Source organism: Panthera uncia, chromosome E1, assembly GCF_023721935.1.
Source record: "Panthera uncia isolate 11264 chromosome E1, Puncia_PCG_1.0, whole genome shotgun sequence".
NCBI classification, from domain to species: domain Eukaryota; kingdom Metazoa; phylum Chordata; class Mammalia; order Carnivora; family Felidae; genus Panthera; species Panthera uncia.
In genome coordinates, this window is record NC_064814.1 from 17910507 (window position 1) to 17930281 (window position 19775).

The window sequence follows — 19775 nt, forward strand, 5'->3', positions numbered from 1 at the left end:
GAAGCATATGCCCATATGCCACCCCCCCCCCCCAAACTTTTGTGTCCCTGGTGGAGAGCTGTGGGGGGGCAGCACCCTGGAGGCCAACACAGACATCACCGTCTCTGGTCAATCAAGGACACAGAGCGCGGACTCTACCTTAAGCCAACACCAACGGCCTCCGAGCTAGAGCTCTCTAAGCTCGACTCTGGGAATTGGCCGGGCCGGACCAGTCCCGTAGGCTGGGTGTTGAGATGTGTTCCTGCGCCCCCAAACTGCCAACTCAGCTTTGCAGGCCCGGGCTCCCGGCCTGTGTCCTCTGCAGGCACGCTTTTGACATATTGTACGGAGTTCCTCATTCCTGGGCTGGGATCTTCACCTTGAAGCCTTGGCAGAGCATGAGAGGGTTGGGATGGAAATCTTGGCAGGGGAAAGAGCCCACATATCAAGTGCCTGACAAGCACAACCTGTTCGGATTTTGGTTTCACTTCCCCTCTCCTGCTTTGGGGGGTGCTAATGTGACTTGATGCAAAGAGCTTTACGATTGATGGGGGCGGGGCCTTGGTGGGGCTGTGCTGAGGTGAATGGAGGTGCTCCCCGTTTCTGGGAAATCGCGCTGTTTTGTTTTGTTTTGTTTTGTTTGCAGAGTCTTGCAATGGTCATGAGAACAAAACCTGAGGCTAAGAGGCTCTTGGGGGTTGAAGCTCAGGCCCTTGGTGTGGCGAGGAGACAGCAGCACTGCAAAACGAGAATAAGGAGAGCACCGTGTTGTCACCTGATCCGAGTCTCCAGAGCGTCCTTCTCAATCTCTGGTGAGTGGTGGCACAAGGCTCCGCCAGGCGGAGGGCACCCAGTGGAAAATTCCCAGCTCCAGTCACCTTAACGAAGGGAGGCACTCTCGCCTCTCGTGTGGCTCGGAGGTTTCCAGGGAGAAACGGGAGGAGGAAAGCAAACGCTTCAGGCCGCTGCCTCGGCCTGGACAGTGGTGCGTGTGACCGGAGCTGGGAGGAGACGGGTGACCCACACAGCCCTGGTCTGAATGCATAAGCATCAAAAATCGCAGAACGCAGTCGGCCCACGAGCGCCTGAGCTTTCTCCGTGGAAAACGTGCTCCTATTTATGATGCTGACACAGCCAACTCGGCTGCCCCGGCTTTCACTTATTCATTCAACAACCGTCTGCCACGTGCTGGCCGTGGACTAGCTGGGCAGGTACGGTGATGGGAGAAGACGGCTCTTGCTTTCTCGGGTGGGGTGGGGTGCCCAGGAAAGGCCCCAGTGGAGAAGTTCGCCAGCTGAGTGGCGCAGAGGTGGGGAGCACCGGGGAGTGGAGAGGGCGGAGGGCCCTGCTAAGGCACGGGGCTTCCTCCCAGCCAGTGAGGGGGTCTGAAGCAGAGAATGACAAGGTCAGTCATTTTAGAAGAAAGCTCTTGCGGTGGGGAGGAGGATGTGAATTATTTAGGGTGCCCAGGGGAAACTTATTTGGAAGTGGTTTGCCTTCCGAATCGGCTCCTTCCCTTGTTCCCAGCCCCTGGCTGATGACACACAACCAAATGAGCCTAGGACACTCCCTCCTCTCCCTTCAGGTGGGTTCCTATGCGGTCTGGAGCCTGGAAGCGGAATGATGTGGGGTTGGGGTCACGAGGGAGTCCCACGGAGCATACTTTCCCTAAGATTTTGTTGGGGGCTCCCGATTACGCCTCTTCCTTTGTGGTCTAACTGCTAGGGCAAGTGAGGAAGAATTCCACCTGCAGTGTGGGCCAGGGATCCTCCGGGAAGGGGTACCTGATGGAAAGCGTGCAGGGCTGAGCGCTCCGGAGCCCCTTTCTTCCACAGCCGCTAAGAAATCCTGAGACTCCGGGACAGGCAGGGCTGGCTCTGCGTGGGAGCCAGAGTGGCAGGGTGGGAGAGCTGGATCCCAAGTTCCGTTCATCTCCAGTGACCATTTCCTCTAGGGCAGGGTTTCCCTAGGGTGTCACTAGCCTCGGCACGAGCGACATTTGGGGCCAGGTAATTCCCTGTTGGGGGCAGGGGGCACTGTCCTGTCCATTATGGTATCTTTAGCAGCATCTTTGTCCTCCACCCATCAGCTGCTGGTAGCGTCCCCAAGTCGGGACAATCAAAAATGTCTCCAGATACTGGAAGCATCCTTGTGGGGTGAACTCCCCCAGCTGACAGCCACTGCTCTATGGGACAGTATTCCATTCTTATCCTATCGGACCTCCCGGCAGCGCTCAGTGCAACGGGTCACTCGCTTCCTCCTGAAACTTCTATTCCTTCGTGCACTCTCCGTGTCTTCCTTCCAACTTTCTGCCCGGTTCTTTAGATTCCTGGGGCCTCGCCATCTTCTTCCTGATCTCCAAATGCAGCCCCCTCCCTCAATGCTGGTACTCAAACTCATTTCCTGCTTATACTTTATGCTTTTTCCCTCTCATTCATCCCCAGGATTTTCCAAATATTCCCGCATCTGCCACCAGCCCAGATTTCTCTAGTCTACGCTCTAGACTCATTTCTCTGTGCTTTGGATGTCTCGCTGGCATCGCAAAATCCATCTATCTTTCTCAGAAATCCACTCTTCAACCCTGTCAACTTGTTGTCCGATCCATTAAACCTTAAGGTCATCCTGACACCTGCTTTTCTCTCATCTTCACATCCAGTGCATGACCGATCCCGGTCAATTCTATCTTCAAAATCACCCCCAAAACCATCTGTTTCCAACCACACTAGTTCAAACCACCCCATAAGGTGAAAAACCAATAATGCAGATAACTCCAATGGCCTCAGTGGTTTCCCGACTTCTGCTGTGCTTCTCTCCAGTCAATTTTCCATCCCGAGAAATCTTTCATAATTTTTTACAATGTTTCTTTCTTTATTTTTGAGACAGCACACACGAGCAGGGGAGGGGCAGAGAGAGAGAGGGAGGGAGAAAATCCCAAGGAGTCTCCATGCTGTCAGCGCCCAGCCCAACACAGGGCTCAATCTCACGAACCACGAGATCATGACCTGAACCGAAATTAAGAGTCTGATGCTTGACTGACTGAGCCGCCCAGGGGCCCCCAGAGCAATCTTTTAAAAGCACAGATCAGATCACATGATGCATGGCTTTAATTTCTGCAAAGGCGTTCCGTTGCACTTGAAGAAAATCTAAGTGCCGCTTCCCTGGCCAACCGCATCCAGAAAAGAATACTTTGTGACCAAGAGAAATGAATGACCGTGGAGAATGAAGAAAAAAGCTCCTTGAATGTCTGTGTAAATGAAAAGAAGCTTTCCAGGGACGGTTCTTGAGAGCACAAAGCACAAGGAGATGAATCGGGTACCCGCTGACTGGCAATGAGACTTGTTGATTTCGTCATTAGCATTTTCCATATTTATCCTAAGACTTTCCACCAAATCAAGAGGGATCCCCGTGAGTCCCAGGCAGGATCACATCAAAGCAATCTAAGAGGCAGAGCTGAAATTAATTCAGTCTTCTGCCTTCCTGGAAGGCCTGAGCTCGCGAAGAGGGAGACGGGAGCCCCCCCACCCAGGCCGAAGGAGCCACGGAAGTGACGGGACACAGCTTCCCCCGTTGTGCTGCGTGGTGCTCTAATGCGTCCCCGAAGCCCCGTACGTACTGGGGGACTTGATATGAAACCGTAGAACATCCTCTGGATGATGAGACAAGGAGAGGCCATGTTTCTCCTCCTCCTCCGCGGGCCCAGTGACGCAGAGCGCATTTCACTCTGTTTTTCTGAAAATTCATGAGGGTGGTTGGCTGCACAGTGTTGGTGTCAGTGGATGACGCTACAAAGCTCAGCCTTGGAGGCCAACCGAGAGTAATTCACATCAGCCTCTCCCCATCGTTTGAAGAAGGGACATCAGCCCTAGAGCTCTCACGCCCGCAATCAAACAGCTAAGCATTTGCTAAGGGCAGGTTAAGATCCCAAAATGTGGAGGCAAAAAAAAAAAAAAAAAAAAAAAAATCCAAAACCATACTGGGAGCCCAGTCGGTAGAACAGTGGAATTCATTTTTAACAGGTTTATTTATTATGTCTTAAATCAGCCTTAATGAATCTGAGGAAAGAGTCTCAAGGTCCATGTGTTACGGCTCAAGGACGAGCCTGGGGCCCTGAGTCCAAACATATTGTGATTGGCTGCCTGTTGCTAAACAACAGAAATAGCCCTGCATCTGCTGTCAGCGCAGGGCTGGGATGTTATTTACAAGGGGGGGGTCACCCAAGTTCCGCCAGCAGCCATTAATAAAATACGAACGGGATATAAATGGCAACTCGCACCAACAGTAAAATCACAAGGTTGGATGGACTGAGGCACACGACGGATTCTAGTAGGGTGGAAGCTGTAGAAAAAGACATGCTCTTAGATTTACTCTCCATCAAGAATGGAAAAAAAGAGAAGCCCTCACGAAGGCACTTCCTGTTTTGAGAGAAAAGTTCTGTGTCAAGATGAGCTGTTTCCAGTTTCAGTATTCGCTCAGAGGATGGAGAGAGCATTTTCTTTGTGTTACACCCCAAAGATACAAATAAAACCCAGCCCCTGCCGTCACAGAGCATGCAGATGGGGAGACGGGTTGTGCAGGGCCTGGCAAAACAGGAAGTCACAGGTGACTGCTGTTTTTTTGGAGGCCGGTATGTTGGATGGTTTGGCCTAAAGGATATTTTGCTACCTGGAATGATGGCAGAGCTGGGGAGACAGGAAAACTAAACTGAAATGGAGTGGCAGCCAGAGCCCTGAGGAGTAGGAACTTAATTTTGAGACTCGTATCAAATAATCCAGCAAGATGTGAGGCCAAATTGAATCAACACAGAGATGGATGAAAGTCTCCCGGTTTAGGACTTACTTAATAACTATCTGTTGAATGAATGAATGAATGAACGAATGAACGAATGAATGAATCTCTTCTATATATCATCCCACATTTACTGCTTACCTCAGATTCTTTGTAGTAACGTTCTGGAATTTCATCGCAGGCAATATCAATAAAGCAAACTTCTCTCTCTAGGTCTTTGGCCTCATTGTCAAAAATCTGAAAGGGCAGAGCAACATATCAAAAGTTAGTATCTCCAGGCGCCTATGGTTGGCGTGACTGTGCCCGAGGCAGAATAACACCCCACGGAGTATCTTCACATGGCTCAGTGCTCCTGGCTGGGGCTTTCTGCCGGCCTTGGCATGTGCAAGACTCATGAAAGGCTTTTTATTCGTCGCTTACATTTTGTCACATCAGAGGCAGGTGTAGCATCAATCACCGCCTGGCGAGGAGTAGAAGAAAAAGTGGTCTGTTTTTAGAAGTCCAAGAGTGAAGAAATAAATCTCTTCCAAAAATGAAGACTGCTGAGTTTTTTTTGGCAGTGAATCTGAACAGGGGGCGTGAAGAGGCTACAAAGGGTCTGGCTAGATAGAAGACCACAAGTGGCAACAGAGCCCAAGATTTAGGGAAGACAAATGTATTTTGTTTTGTTTCATTTTCACGAAAAATGTTATATATGTTTACCTTCACAAACAACACATGCCCGTGGCAGAAAAACAAACAAACAAACAGATAAACCAAAAGAAGAAAATAGAGATTGTCCACAATCTCATCACCCAGGAATAAACCCATGTATTACTTTTGTTTATTTAAGAACACGATTTCTTTGGGACACGTAGGAGTAAGAAGGGAGAGCTTGCGGAGAAACGGCGAGGGTTCCCTGATCGTCTGCTTTAGGTTCCAATGGCCCAGAATGTCCATCACTTGCAATGACATACGTAAGACAGCTACATATCTGGATATAAATTCTGGTGGAACGATGAAGCTCTACTTTTCTCCCTTCTCATTTTTTCTAGCCTAAAGGGATGCTCTTCCCAGCCCTGCTGAAGGCTGGTAGACAGACTAAGTTTGCAAAACCACTTCATCCTTGGAAGACATCTTAGCTTTAGCTGTATCCCCACCTCACTGTTTGGCTAATTCCTGCCAGGGAAATCAACTGTGGCCGCTGATTAAATCCGATTCTTCAGAAGACAATGAAATATCTTGGCAGAACAGCGTGCCTAAGAACACTGACTTGACATGTGACACAAATTGGTGCCTATTAATAACATGATCTCCCACAGGACAGCCTCTGCAGGACCCTTTCTTTCCATGCTACACTCTCCTTGGTTGATTCGTGACTTGAAACTATTAGCCTTTTCCAAATGCTTTCCAATAATATCTGTGCTGGTATTTATCCTCCAAGTCTGATGTTTGCTCTGTCGTCTATTTTCTTCTAAAATGGTCGGGGACTGGACGTTTCGGATTTGTCCAAGGAGACTGACTGTCCAGTCCGACCTGAGGTGGCCACCGCCTCTTCCTTAAAGGGAGAGAAGGACCGGTTCTCGGATCAGCTCTGGCTCCTTCCACTGCCACTTGAGGTCAAGTGCCTGGGGACACTCAAGAGTGTTCAGGAAGGACAGGTGGATGGCTTTGAAATGAAAGAGATTGTATGGAAACAAGTTCAAGTTTGAGTGGAGAAATAAATAAATGAAATACTGGGTGTCCGGTTGTTCTCATGAGTCTCCTTCCCTCCCCCTCTCTTCCTCTCTCTCCTCCCCCACCCCTTCTCTTTACCGGAGTCTCTTTTAAGTGTGTGCCAAGAGAAGAAAGACATGTGCCTCATTAAGAAAACAAAACAAAATGGAATACCCCAGAGGGAAATGAGCTTCTAGAGAGTAAATTACAAAAGAAGTTAGAGAGGTTTGACATTTATTGGTGGTAAAATGTATGGGACTGAAGGAAGGGGAAATAAACAGGGGTTAAGGGAGGCACTGACAGATTGTGTGGCTTTTCCTAATTTAATCCAAACATTTTGGATCACCTATTATACCAGTTATCACATTATTGCCCCTCAGCTGCGAATTAACCCATTAGTTTCTGCTCTGAGATAACGCACTGGAGCCTAGAAGCACGTCTTCTTTACAGCAGTTATGACATTACGTCATTTACTGGAGGGACGCGGCAGGAGGAAGGGGGCTTCTCTTCCTGGTTGGATCTTCTCCTGGTGCAGAGTCCGTCAGTGGGGACATTCAGTGGCGTTCTGTCTCAGCTGCATGCCGGGAGCGCATAGTTGCCTGGTGACCTTGCGGCCCTGGCCTTCACCTTGGCCCTCTGCATGTAGGACCGTGCGTTCCAGGGTTTGCACTGGCTGTGGCACTCGCCTCTACACACCTGCCCAACAGTGTCATCTGACCAGTGCCCAGCGGGCTGTTTCCCAGTGCCTAGCGACCGTGGACCAGCCCTGGTCCAGGAAAACCTGCAAACTCCACCTTTCAGTGGGTTATGACCACAGACTCTCCAGTAAAGGCTGAGCCCCACAGCCACGGAGAGGAACCTCTTCCGAGTCTGTTCCTCGTTCTGTATTCTCCCTCAGCCTTGGGTACCCTTTGGGGTTCCCTTTACATCTTTATAGTTACACCTATCAAAGTTTAACAATTACACTCCCTCTATTCAAATTATCGTGTGCCTCCTGATCGAGCCCCGACTGACACACTGTGTATATAAATTGCTGCCCTCAGCTCTGCAGGCTACAAAGACAAGGAGGGCTGAGTTCCTGCCCTTACAGAGTTACCATTTACTAAGACCGATTAGGAAGCTATTTCGTAAGATGCAAGGCAGAATAAAGTATTTGGTACAATGAAAGAATAGACTATAAAGCCAGGGGGAGGAGCCATTTATGTTAGCAATTACATTATCAGGGACTCCTGGGTGGCTCAGTCGGTTAAGCGTCCGACTTTGGCTCAGGTCATGATCTCATGGCTTGGGAGTTCGATCCCGGCGTAGGGCTCTGGGCTGACCCGTTGGAGCCTGGCACCTGCTTCGGATTCCGTGTCTCCTTCTCTCTCTCTCAAAAATAAATGAACATTAAAAACCAACCAACCAAACAACAAAAAACTACATTATCAGGACGCTGAGAGAACTGAGATGAGAAAATTCTCATTTTTCAGATGAGAAAACCAAGGCTCAAGGAAGCGAAGAGCTTTGCCTGAGGTCACACAAGAGCTGGCAGAGAACCTCAGATTCAGGGCGAGTCTCCAGCCTTCACAACCAGACCCCTCCAGGGATAAAAAGCTGCCTTTCGGCACCCAAGCGGGAAGATAAATGCTTCCTGCTTCTTCCCAGAAAGATGAAACTGGAATCTGCTTCTCCTCTCACTACTTACAAAACGTATGTCGTGAGCAACTGAGTTTGGGAACTCCCCTCAGACTGGGAACTTTTCTGCTTTGTTGAACAGCAGAGATCGTCGCAGAATCTACTCGGCCTTCCCTACCTTGACACTGAATTTACACTGGAAATACGGAGCACCATCACAGTAATTGTTCCAGGGTGGGGTTCCCACCGCTTGAACACAGCCACAGAAACCACTTGAGGCTTGAGACTGAAAACTCTCTTCAGGCCTGAGGTTCCAAAGAGTTCTAATTTTCAATAAATAATTAACCTCCCAATGATTAGAGATTTGGGGAGATGCTCTTAGGCGCTCAATCAGTGCCCGCCGACTTAATGGATGGCATTAGCTTTTACTTCCCAAAGAGGAATCCACGGCAGGAGTATTGCTTACTAATCGATCTTAGTTGCCTTTCATGAGCAGGAGTTCTACTGCCTTGGTCGGAAGCACCCTAACTTTCCGTAATTCTCAACAGAGGGCTCAATGTCCAGCGGGAACTTCACAGTATTCGCCGACAGGTCTTAGATTGGGCACCAGGTGAGCTGAGCTGGACTTCAGTGATCTCCTCTGTGTAACCTTGGGCGAGACCTTGTACCTCCTTGGGGTCCCTGTAGCCTCACCTGAAAATAAAAGCCTTCGTCAAACGGATGGGTACCAGGAAGCTGTGAAACATCCTGGAATCACACCCCAAATTTGGCGAGGTGCGTTTTTCTGGAGCAAGCGTTCCTTCTCTGACCCTTCACAGCCAGCTGCCTTGGGTCGTCCACAGAGGCGCTGAGGCGGAGAAATGAACAGAGCCGGGGATCGGGACGACGGAGTGGAATCATAGGCCACATGGGGTGGGGGGGGGTGTGAAACGGTCGGATCTTCGTGCTCAGTTTAAGGGCACAATCCGGAACTAAGCCACCACTGTTACAGAGGCTTAGTCAGGCCCCAGAGGAAAACACCATGAGTAACTACTATTCATTTGGGTTTCCCCAGCAGCAGAAGTAGCTGCCAAAATGCTGGTCAAACCATTGGCTCTCTCAGCTGGAACACGAGATCTGCTGAGATAGCTTTATGATGAGATGCATCTCGTTGATACATCAAGTCACGGCTCCGTCAGGCCCGCACCTAACACAGGTGCCGTGCACCTTGACGGTCTTGGGAACTTCTTGGGGAGAAGCTGTTCCCTTCTGAGATGGGAGCTGGGTTAGGGAGTTAATTGTGGTACTTTCCCTACATCCCCAAGAATAATGCTCCCATCTTTGGTTAATTACCAGAGACATGCCCGCCCACAGATCATCTGCAGTGGATATCAGTGCCAATCTGGTTGACTCTCCCGACCTTCTCCCACCCACCCACCAGGCAATGAGTGCTCAATAAACAAACTCTTTTTGATTTGGACTGAGCACTACGACAATGAGAAGGCAGATCTCCTGAGTAAACATTATCTTACAGATTCCAAACAAAAAGGGAGTAATTTCCCCTTTGTTGTAAAGTATTAGGAACATTAAGTATGAAGCATCTTTAAAATCTTAATATACTTTGACCTAGTAAGCTTAAGCTTTGAGAATTTATCTTAAGAATCTTAAATGAAGGAAAAGCTTCGTGCGCAAAGATTTTCATCCTGACATTATTGTAATGGCAAGAAAAAACAGAGACAGGAAGCAAACAGCTTAAATATCCCAGTATGGGAGAATACCCATGAAAACTCCATTCTTAAAAGTCATTTCCCCAGGAGAGTATAGATACATGGAGGTGGGTGGGATGGAGAAGGGCAGACACCCTGTTTTGTTTTTTTTTTAAAGATTTTATTTTTAAGTAATCTCTACACTCAACATGGGGCTCGAACTCACAAACCTGAGATCAAGCGTTGCATGCTCTGAGCCAGCCAGGTGCCCTGAAATACCCCCTATTTAATAGGAGTCATGTGGTCCTAACTCAGAAGGGAAAGGTACATTGACAAATATGAAATGCGTTTTAACAATGCACTAGATTTCTTCCTCGAACAGGGAGGGGTGTCTTTCTAGATTTGGAATCTCTCTTGTTACAGTCCAGTGAGGGACAGCACTGGGTACAGTGGCTTTTCAGAAATCCACAAACCTGGGAGTCACAGATTCTGCATCCTTTTTCTCTAGAATGGTAACTTTTGTGGTTTAAGATCCAAGTTTGTTTGTTTGTTTATTTACTTATTTATAAAGTAGGCTCTCTGCCCAACTTGGGGCTTAAACTCACAATCACGAGATCAAGAGTTGCATGCTCTACTGATTGAACCAGCCAGGTGCCCCTAAGATCCAAGTTTAGATTGGAACTACCTGTACTTTCCGCACAATTTTTCTGTAAACCGAAAACTGCTCTAAAAAATAAAGTCTATGATTTTTTTTTTTAATTGAAGAGGAAAAAAAAGATCCAAGCTTAGTAGCTGTGTGTATTTTATCTTCCTGCCATCAGCTGAAGCTATCAGTCCAAGGTAGAGGTGGGTGATTGGTAGGGATTTTGAGAAAAATTCACCAGTCATCTTGCTTTATGCTTCACATATGATTAAAGGGAAAAGAATCCCAGCTGAGCCACTGTTCTCTAACGTCATTTTGCTGCACTTGGGAGGTCTCTGGGGAAGCAACTGACGGAAGACATACCAACAAAGAACAGGTTCAACAAGAAGGAGCCTTGGAGGCAGAATTACTGTTTTAACAATCCTTTCATTTTAATGCTCTCGATTTGCAAGATGGCCATTGGTTTGGTGGAGGGCAGGCAATGATGGTCCCTGGGTTAACACATTAGGCATATGGGGCTAGAGTCTGATTCATGGTTTACTGGTTGTTATCTGTCATCAGTACACCCAGTGGACAGAGCCTAAAATGCAATTATGGCTGGGATAAAACATAGTCCAAGTTATTGACAAGGCAAACCGTCATTTCGTTACCCCATCTTTACTGGTATTCTCACCAAGAACATTTTCACACCTACACAATTCAATGGTGACTGTTTCATTAATATGTATACTCTGTGATCCAACCCAACTTATTTTCCAACTGCCATTCAGATAGAGATAAAAAAGCTTGGTCTTCTTTGGTCTTTTAAAAGCACTGTGTCCCCTTCCACTCCCCCACCTAGAATACAGAGTTGGGTAACTGTTATTTGTTCTAACGGTGCAATTACTTAAAAATGGTGCTCTGAAAAGAAGAAACTAGATGCACAGCAATTAAAAAATCAGTATTTTATTTTACTTTATTTACTTATTTATTTAGTTAGTTAGTTAGTTAGTTCTGAGAGAGAGCGAGAGAGAGAGACCAACCACAATTGGGCAGGGGCAGAAAGAGAAGCAGACAGAGAATCCCAAGCAGGCTCCATGCTGTCAGCACAGAGCCTGATGTGGGTCTCCATCTCACAAACCATGAGTTCATGACCTGAGCCAAAATCAAGAGTCGGACACTTAACCAACTGAGCCATCCAGGCGCCCCAATTAGCAAATATTTATGAAGCACCTACTATGTGTCCAACACTATGACTTTTAGAATGTGTCCACTCTCAAGGGGGCTTGTGATTTTGGAGAGAAGACTAGATTGAATGCATGACTGAACCAACACCACCATATAAAATATAATCCATATGTTATTAAAGTACTGAGTACTAAAAGGTATGCTTCAGACAAGAGTATTCCAGTCCAAATTCAGCAAGGAGGAAACTCGGCAATGGCCCATAGTAGTCTGGGCTCAGGATCACTATTTAACCAGCAAGGATGATTCAAAAGATTGGCCATTTTGGTGTGGCATGGAAAGGAGCCCCTCCATGTGCCTGCACAGGGGGCCTCAGAGAACTGTCTACCAGTGCTGGGGGTGTTGGGGTAAGTGATCACCCCCGACTCACTTCTGAACTGACCCTGGTTTTGGAGCCAAACTGGAGCCCCATATGGTAATAGCATGGGAAGTGAATTGCATTGACTTAATTCTCATCAAATGCTCCACTGGCCATTGGATTTAGGGGGTATTAAGGCTGAGTAAAGGAAACTCATCTATCAGGGTTAGGCCAGTTTGTCTTAGCTACTGGGTAAACTTCAGTGCTTCCCCAGAGAATGTTCCCTGGTGGACAATATCATTAGGCTTTTCAGCACAGGATGGAAAACTGTTTTCCCAAAGCCAGCGGGAGTAGCAAAGCAAACTGAAGGCAAAGGTTTCCACCCACAAGTGTCTGAGAAAATTCTGTCTTCAATGAGGTGGTAATGATGTGTGCAGAGCTGCAGGAGGGGTGGAGAGGGGTGAGGGATGGGGCAGGGGAGCTCCAAAGAATGCCTCTGTGAATCTCAGCAGACCTTTCTAGTTGCGCCATTTTCTTTACACTGCCCTCTCTCCTTTAATTGCCAGCTCACTTACCTTCAAGTGTATTGGGTTTGAGTTTTAAGGGGCTTTACGTAGACAATCGGATGAAGGGTCTCTCAGAGGGACTCTTCTCTTTGCTGGTAAACTGGGGAAAATATTGTCATGACCCAGCAACCCTATAGTGTCTTAGAACTGGGGAGGGGCCACTGAGTTAGGGGAGGATGGGGCAGGGACGAATAAAGCTCTGGGTGGTGGGAGACAGCTTAGATCAGAGACAAAGATGGGTGGTGGACAAGTGGCTTCCCTCAGCATCATCTGTGGGTATTCTGCATGTAATCTACAGGTCCCTGGACAGTAACCAAGGGAAGGTGGCAAGCACTTGGGTAAGGCCAGGGCTCCCAAGAGGGCTGTAGAGTTTCTAACAGAGGGAGGACCACTCCCACCTTGGAGAGGAATAAGGATGCGAGTGGGGGTCCTTGGGAGGCCAGGAAGCAGGAGTAGAAAAGAACGCCACATGGTCAGCCATCTTGAGGGAGCCGATTCAAAAAAGTGGGGCATTCATGATGTCGGCAACAGGGGCTTGCCTGTTTCCTACATGAGTTACTGAATATGTTTCTCTATATTAGTTCAAATTAATTAAACTCCTAAACAGATCTCTCTGCCAAAAAGGCTTCCAAGACAGGTGCCTGGAGAAAGCTCAATGCAATGGTCATTCCCAGTTTGAGCACACAGAAACAATGGGTACGACTCCCAGATCGCTCAGTCTGGCCCCTTCATGGTTGAACTAGCACAGAAGGCACACCACACCCCTCCAGAGTTTTTTTTTTTTTTTTTTTTTTTCTTAAAAAAAAAAAAAGTGTCTCAGGAAGTAGATGTTTTTAGTTAGAAGAAGAATCAAGTACAAAGAAGAAATCAGCAACCACCCATAAAATGTTATCCATATCTTAATCCCCCTAGTCTTTCTAGTACGGGACAGACACAATTTTGAAAAACTAACTTTATACAAAACCCAGTGCCATTTCATCATTCACAAAAAATAAATGACAACTCAATATCTCAGCAAGATATGTTGATCCTTGTTTTTTCATGTTAGACTCCCTGCCCCTGAAGCAACCTTTTAAAAATGTTTTTTTGGGGGCCGTACAGTTCTGTCAATTTTAACACATGGATGTGTTCCTGGAACCACCACTACAATTAAGATACAGAACAGTCTGAGCAGCCCAAAAAACTAATTTATAGTCACACCCTCCCCAGGCCTCAACCCCTGGCAACCACTGATGTGTTCTCCATCCCTTCAGTTGTGTTTTTTTTTTTTTTTCTTTTTAAGAATGTTATACAAACGGAATCCTATAGATTTTAACCCTTTGAAACTGGCTCCTTTCACTCAGTATAATGCCTTTGAGATTCATCCAGTTGTGGCGCAAATCATTCCTTTTTATTGCTAAGCAGTATTCCATCGTGTGGACGCACAACAATTTGTTGATCAATCCTCCTGTTTCTAGCCTGGGGCAATCATGAACGGAGCTGCTGAAAGCATTTGTGGACAGGCTTTTGTGTGAATGCATATTTTCATTTCTCTAGGGTACATACCCAGAAGTGGGATGGCAGGGTGGTAAGGTTTCTGTAGAAGCAGATGTGTCAACACCCCCGTAGTGGATTCAGATTCACAGCATGCCCAGAAACCTCTGAATGTGACCTTATTTGGAAATGGAGTCTATGCAAATATAATTAGTTAAGGATTGCTATGGACTGATATTTGTGATTCCACCGTTCCTGGCCCAAAACTCCTCTGGTGAAACCTAATGCCCCATGGGATGGTGTTAGGAGGTGGGCTTTGGGGAAGTGATTCGGTCATGAGGGTGGGGCCCTCATAAACGGACTAGTGCTCTGCAAAAAAGACCCCACAACGCTCCCTAGACTCTTCTACCATGTGAGCTTACAGGAAGAAGCTGCAGCCTGCAACTCAGAACTCAACCTAATGGTTGGGTTCTGAACCCACTCTTATCCTGGATCTCCTGCCTCCAGACCGTGAAATGAATTTCTGTTGTTTATCAAGTTCCTAGTCTGTGGACCGAAAACGATCCTGGATTTAGGATGGCCCCTAAATCCCGTTGACTAGTGAGACAGAGAAACACAAGAGGAGATCATATAAAGCCAGGCAGAGATAGAAGTGATGCTGTTGCAAACCAGGGAATGCCTGGAGCCACCAGAAGCTGGAAGAAGCAAGGAAAAAGTGGCCTGTGGTGATCTCAGACAATGGTTCACTCTTCACTTGACCCTGAAGACCAGACAAAAATCATGCAAGTCAAGAAGTTCAAATCTTCGTGTTCGCTTTAAGAACACACGTGAAACTGCGCAGGCCCTCACGGAGTATGCATCTCTGAAAAGCCACCAATATCTGAAAGATGTCACTTCACAGAAGCAGCGTGTGGCACTTTGTCACTACAACTGGTGGAGCCGGTAGGTGTGCCCAGACCAAAGAGTGGGGCTTGGACACAGGGTCGGTGGCCCAGAAGGAGGGCTGAATTTTTAGTGCACCTGCTTAAAAATGCAGAGAGTAATGCTGAACTTAAGGGTTTAGATGTAGAGTCTCTGGTCATTGAGCACATCCTGGTGAACAAAGCCCCCAAGATGTGGCATAGAATTTATAGGGCTCATGGTCGGATTAATCCATATATGAGCTCTTCCTGCCATACTGAGATGATCCTTACCGAAAAAGAGCAGATTGTTCCTAAACCAGAAGAGGAAGTTGCACAGAAGAAAAAGATATCCCAGAAGAAACTGAAGAAACAAACTTATGACCCGGGAGTAAATTCTGCGTAAAATAAATGCAAATAAAAGTAACAAAAAGAAAAAAAAAAAAAAAAGAAAAAGAAACAAGGAAAGATTCTTCCCCAGAACCTTCATAAGGGAGCAAGGCCTTGGCCCACGCTTTGATCTCAGACTTCTGGACTCCATAACTGTGAGGGAATACATTTCTGCTGTAATCTTAAGCCACCCAGTCTGTGGTCATTGGTTATGGCTGCCCTAGGACACTAATACAACTGTCCGCTCTTTGAGGGGGAATGGGGGGAAGGGGTAGATCTCTTTCCCTTCTCAAGTTCAAGATGAAACTCCCTGGAGTTGAAAAAGCTGGCTTTCCAAGAGGCCTCACTGTTCTGAACTTCCATGACTGAAGGCAATCAGGCCTTCTTTGTTCTGTTATTACATGTGTGCGGTCACTAGAAAAAGGTTTGAAAATGAAAAGCAAATCTCAGCACAGGAAGTGTGGACTTCAGACTAGTGACAAAGACTCACCCCCTTTCACCCAACTTTCACCCTTGGGTCCTCTTTTTGACTAGGCCTCACCTCGGTCTCCGTTCTTGGAGGGTTTAGTCTTTTTGTTTAGCAAGAAGCCTGTTGGGTACGTTTAGGGAGAAATCTCCTACTCTTGCTATCACCCTGGCTTGCCTTCAGCGAGAATCCCCCTTCCGTTCACTGACCCCCATCCTGCTCCTTGGCTGTCGATCCCCGCTAGTCCTTCTTGTGCTCACGGTGGAGCCCATCTCTCTCCCCTACGACAAACACCCGTTCTGGAGGTCCCCCTGAATGAGGCTGCCTTACCACCTTTAACAAGGGTCAGGAGTAATTTTTTCTTCAGCATTGGCCAGCGGAGGAGATTTTCCTTTTCCTTTCTCCACCCACCTCGAAGGTTGCAGAAAATTCAACAGGGACAGTAACCTGACGACAGCAGTACGGAAGAGACAAGGGCACTGCTCATCGGTGAAGTTCAAAATAAAAAGCTGTTGGTAAACGCACCTGGGGAATGAGGGCATCAGAGAGAAGAAACCGGGAAGGATGCCTGGGAACGTGGCAGGGTGGAGATCTAAGGGTAAAAGAACCTAACGAAGCAGAAATGAATTCATAGTGTGATCCCTCTGAGAGAAAGGACACTTCTTTCTATTCCAGGGTAGGTCTAGAAACAGCTCTGGCAAACCGGTGGAGGGCTGAGAACCACTCTGTGCCGTGACCTGAAGTCCCACGCAAGGAGCAACGGTGAACCCCGGCTCATTTGGGCGAGATGAAAATGTGAGGAAGAAGGTTCAACAGACAGTAATCAAAGTGACATAGTGACCGATGAGAAAAAGATTCTGATTGGAAAAACGCCGTTCTAATCATGTGCTCCGGGTCACAGCAACTAATTAAGAAAAGGGCAGAAAAAGACATTCAAGCGATGCAGAAGGCCGTTCGCAAATGCTCGGACACAATTCATTTACTAAAAAGGCTTTAGTAGCACAAAAACGCTTCTAAGCTATGGTTCCCGGGGCAGCTGGAACAAGGCTCTTTTCATAAACTTGGGCTAATTTCGGCACAGAGCAGCCTCAATCCGAATTCCTCCTCTGGGCCACAGCCTCCTTTGGACACACAGACGGTGCCACGCGATCAGGCCAACACCGCACACGGGCACCTGGGTCGGTGGATGGTTTCCCCGCAGCATGATCAATAATGCTTCCTAAAATAAGTCTCAGAGGCTGAGCTTAAAATAGTTTCAATTTCTCCCAGTTCCTTCTTATTTCAATTCACAGGGTGGTCTCTGGGAACTAGAGCTGATGGTTTTTTCTGAAGTTGACAAATTGGTATTTCGCCTGGAGGCCGCCACGGGCTCGCTTTGGGCCAGGCTTCAGGAGCCCCAGTGTTTGGGGGTTCGCCCCATCAAGGTGGCTCTGATCCCCTGTGCTTCCCTAAACCTTTTTTTGAGCCTCAACAATGAATCCTCTGCACAAAGTGGCAGAGTTCCTGACAGAGAAAAATGACTAGGACCTGCCTTTGCCCTCAGAAGCTACCAGCTCGGCCTTGAGGGAAGAGAATAAAAGCAGCAGAGACAGATGGCTTGCTGAAGCCCGCGTGGTGGGGTAGCCACACTGGGAAGTCAAGACACAACGGGGAGAGCTGGGAGACGGCTGCCAGCAGCTCAGCCCTAGAGGCCAGAGAGTTTCCGCCTCTTGTTCGCCAAACAAGCGTCCTGAGGTACTTCAGGGCCTTGTGTCTCCTTGCAGCTCATTCCTGGCGTGCCTCTCTGGGCCAAACAATGGAATGGGCATCAGCCCAAAACCGCTTCAGAATCATGATAGATTGCATCTACTGTCAGAAAAAACAAAATAAAGGAACAAATTGTTACATTTGCCTGGTAGGTTGTGTTTTGTTTGGTTTTCCCTTCTGCGGGATTGGTTCTAAATACCTCTCGAGGCAAAGCTGGGGAACTGTGCAAGGCCTCCTGGCTGAGCTCCACGGGCGGGCCCCAGGCAGCCAGCCGGAAGGCTCCAGAAGGATTGCTCCAGGACTGGATAAGAGAGACATGGGCCAGCAGGTGGGAGACGGTTAGCCTCCCAAGCTCTTCCCAAGGTGGTGCGTGATCAGGCCTGACGCCCCCAAAGGGGCACGTCGCTGCTGCTTTCCGTCGTTGGGCAGGGAGGACTTTGCCCTCTGCTGTGTCTTTCCTGCCCTGACAGGCCAGCGCAGGGGTCAACTTTGGACTGTCCGTGATGTCATTCCTGTAGTAACAACCTTTTCTCTTTTTTCCTTAGCATAATACTTCTTTATTATGGGAAATAGAGGAAGAAAATTCCATAGAGAGGTAATACAGCACAACAATGGCAAGCCCGGACCCCAGCGTCAGCAGACCTGGGTTTGTGGTCGGGCTCTGCTGCTTGGCTGGGTGACCTGTAGCAGGATACTGAAGACAGCCGGACCTCATTTTTCTCATCCGTAAAGTAAAGCATCACCAGATCTTTCCTCTTGGGGTAGCGGTGAGGGATCAATGACATAAAGCAGGCAAAGCCCGCTTCATTTTGACCTAGCCTTGCTCTGTGAAAAAAGCCCACAAGGCTGACACTTTGAAAGTCTGAATCGCATTTCATTATATCCCTGTAATATAAATGAAACCGTCTTCCCACTGTTAACTCTTTAAGATCATTCCTTCCCCCCCAACTTTTTGTCCCCTTTCCCACACCATTGATAATGCTACAGGGAACGCCTGTGATAAAAATGTTAATCTTTGATTGCTAAGAACCTAACGAATCTCAATAACCCCGGCATTTTTCCGGAATTCCAGACCTTTTGGTACCAACTGACTGTTGGACACCTATCTCTGGTTTTACTCAAAATTAAATATGAAAACTACATTTGCCATCCCCATCCCTACTCTCTTGGTTCTAGGGTTTGAGTCTGCTCCTCCGTGGTCCTTGAATCACCCAGAATAGAAACTTGGGTGTCATTCTAAGCTCTTACTTCTTCCTTGTCCTCACATCTGCTCAGGCGCTAAGTTTGATTAACTCACTGCTTCTGTATTTCACCAACCCATCTCCTTCTATTCTCTATTCACCTGGAGGAATGCAGGACCTCATAACTTCCTCCCCACCCCCCCCCCCCTTTTTTTTAAAAATAAGCTCTATGTTCAACATGGGGCTCAAACTCATGACCATGACCAGGAGTCGCATCCTCTACCCACTGAGCCAGCCAGGTGCTGCTAACTTTCTATCTTTTGAGACTCTGGTTTCCACAATCCATTCATCCATTTGTCCATCCGTCTGTCCATCCGTCCATCCATCCATCCACCCATCCATCCATCCATCCATCCAACCAATCCATCCAGGCCTCCACCATCCCGTCTACTGGAAGGGGAACACAATATGCCACCCCAAAATATGCCGTTTCATTTTGAATTAAAGTTACTTGAGGGACGCCTGGGTGGCTCAGTCGGTTAAGCATCTGACTTCAGTTCAGGTCACGATCTCATGGTTTGTGGGTTCGAGCTCTGCGTCTGGGCTCTGTGCGGACAGCTCAGAGCCTGGAGCCTGTCTCTGTCTCCCTCTGATCCTTCCCCGCTTGCTCTCTGTCTCAAATATAAATATTTAAAGAAAAAAAAAAGTTACTTGAGAGACAGCCAGTTCAAGAAGCACACTGTGACCCTTCTTCGTCCCCCTGAAAGCAGGAGATAAATGTCCCAGGTGAAAGGCACCTTCCTTGTACCTGGAGGGTAGATGGCATCCTTAACACCAGAAACAGGGAAGGTAGAGAGCCAAGAGGCTGTATAAACACACTTGTTCCTTCTTCACTAACTTACTGCTCCAAGCCTAAACCCCGTTATCTGGTCAATGTTTTCACAAATTTACTGTTTCTTTGTCTAAAAGGTAGACAAGCCCCCCGCACTGGTCATTTCTTTGAGTCCCATATTTGTATAGGGTTCCTGTGCATACGAAATTAAATTTGTTTCGCTTCTGTCTTAAATTTGTCTTCTGTCCATTATTAGGTCAAAGAACTTAGAAGGAAGGAAGGGAAAATTTTCCATC

General features: G+C 47.6%; 1 protein-coding gene across 9 annotated transcripts in view; it reads right to left on the reverse strand.

The window, feature by feature from the left end:
- Positions 1-19775, reverse strand: part of PITPNC1 (phosphatidylinositol transfer protein cytoplasmic 1) — a 268872-nt gene that overhangs the window by 45462 nt on the left and 203635 nt on the right. For all 9 annotated transcript variants that reach the window (XM_049636382.1, XM_049636381.1, XM_049636384.1 and 6 more), the window contains one exon: positions 4906-5001. In XM_049636382.1, coding sequence (XP_049492339.1) covers positions 4906-5001 — 96 coding nt within the window. The remainder of the gene's footprint in view (positions 1-4905; positions 5002-19775) is intronic.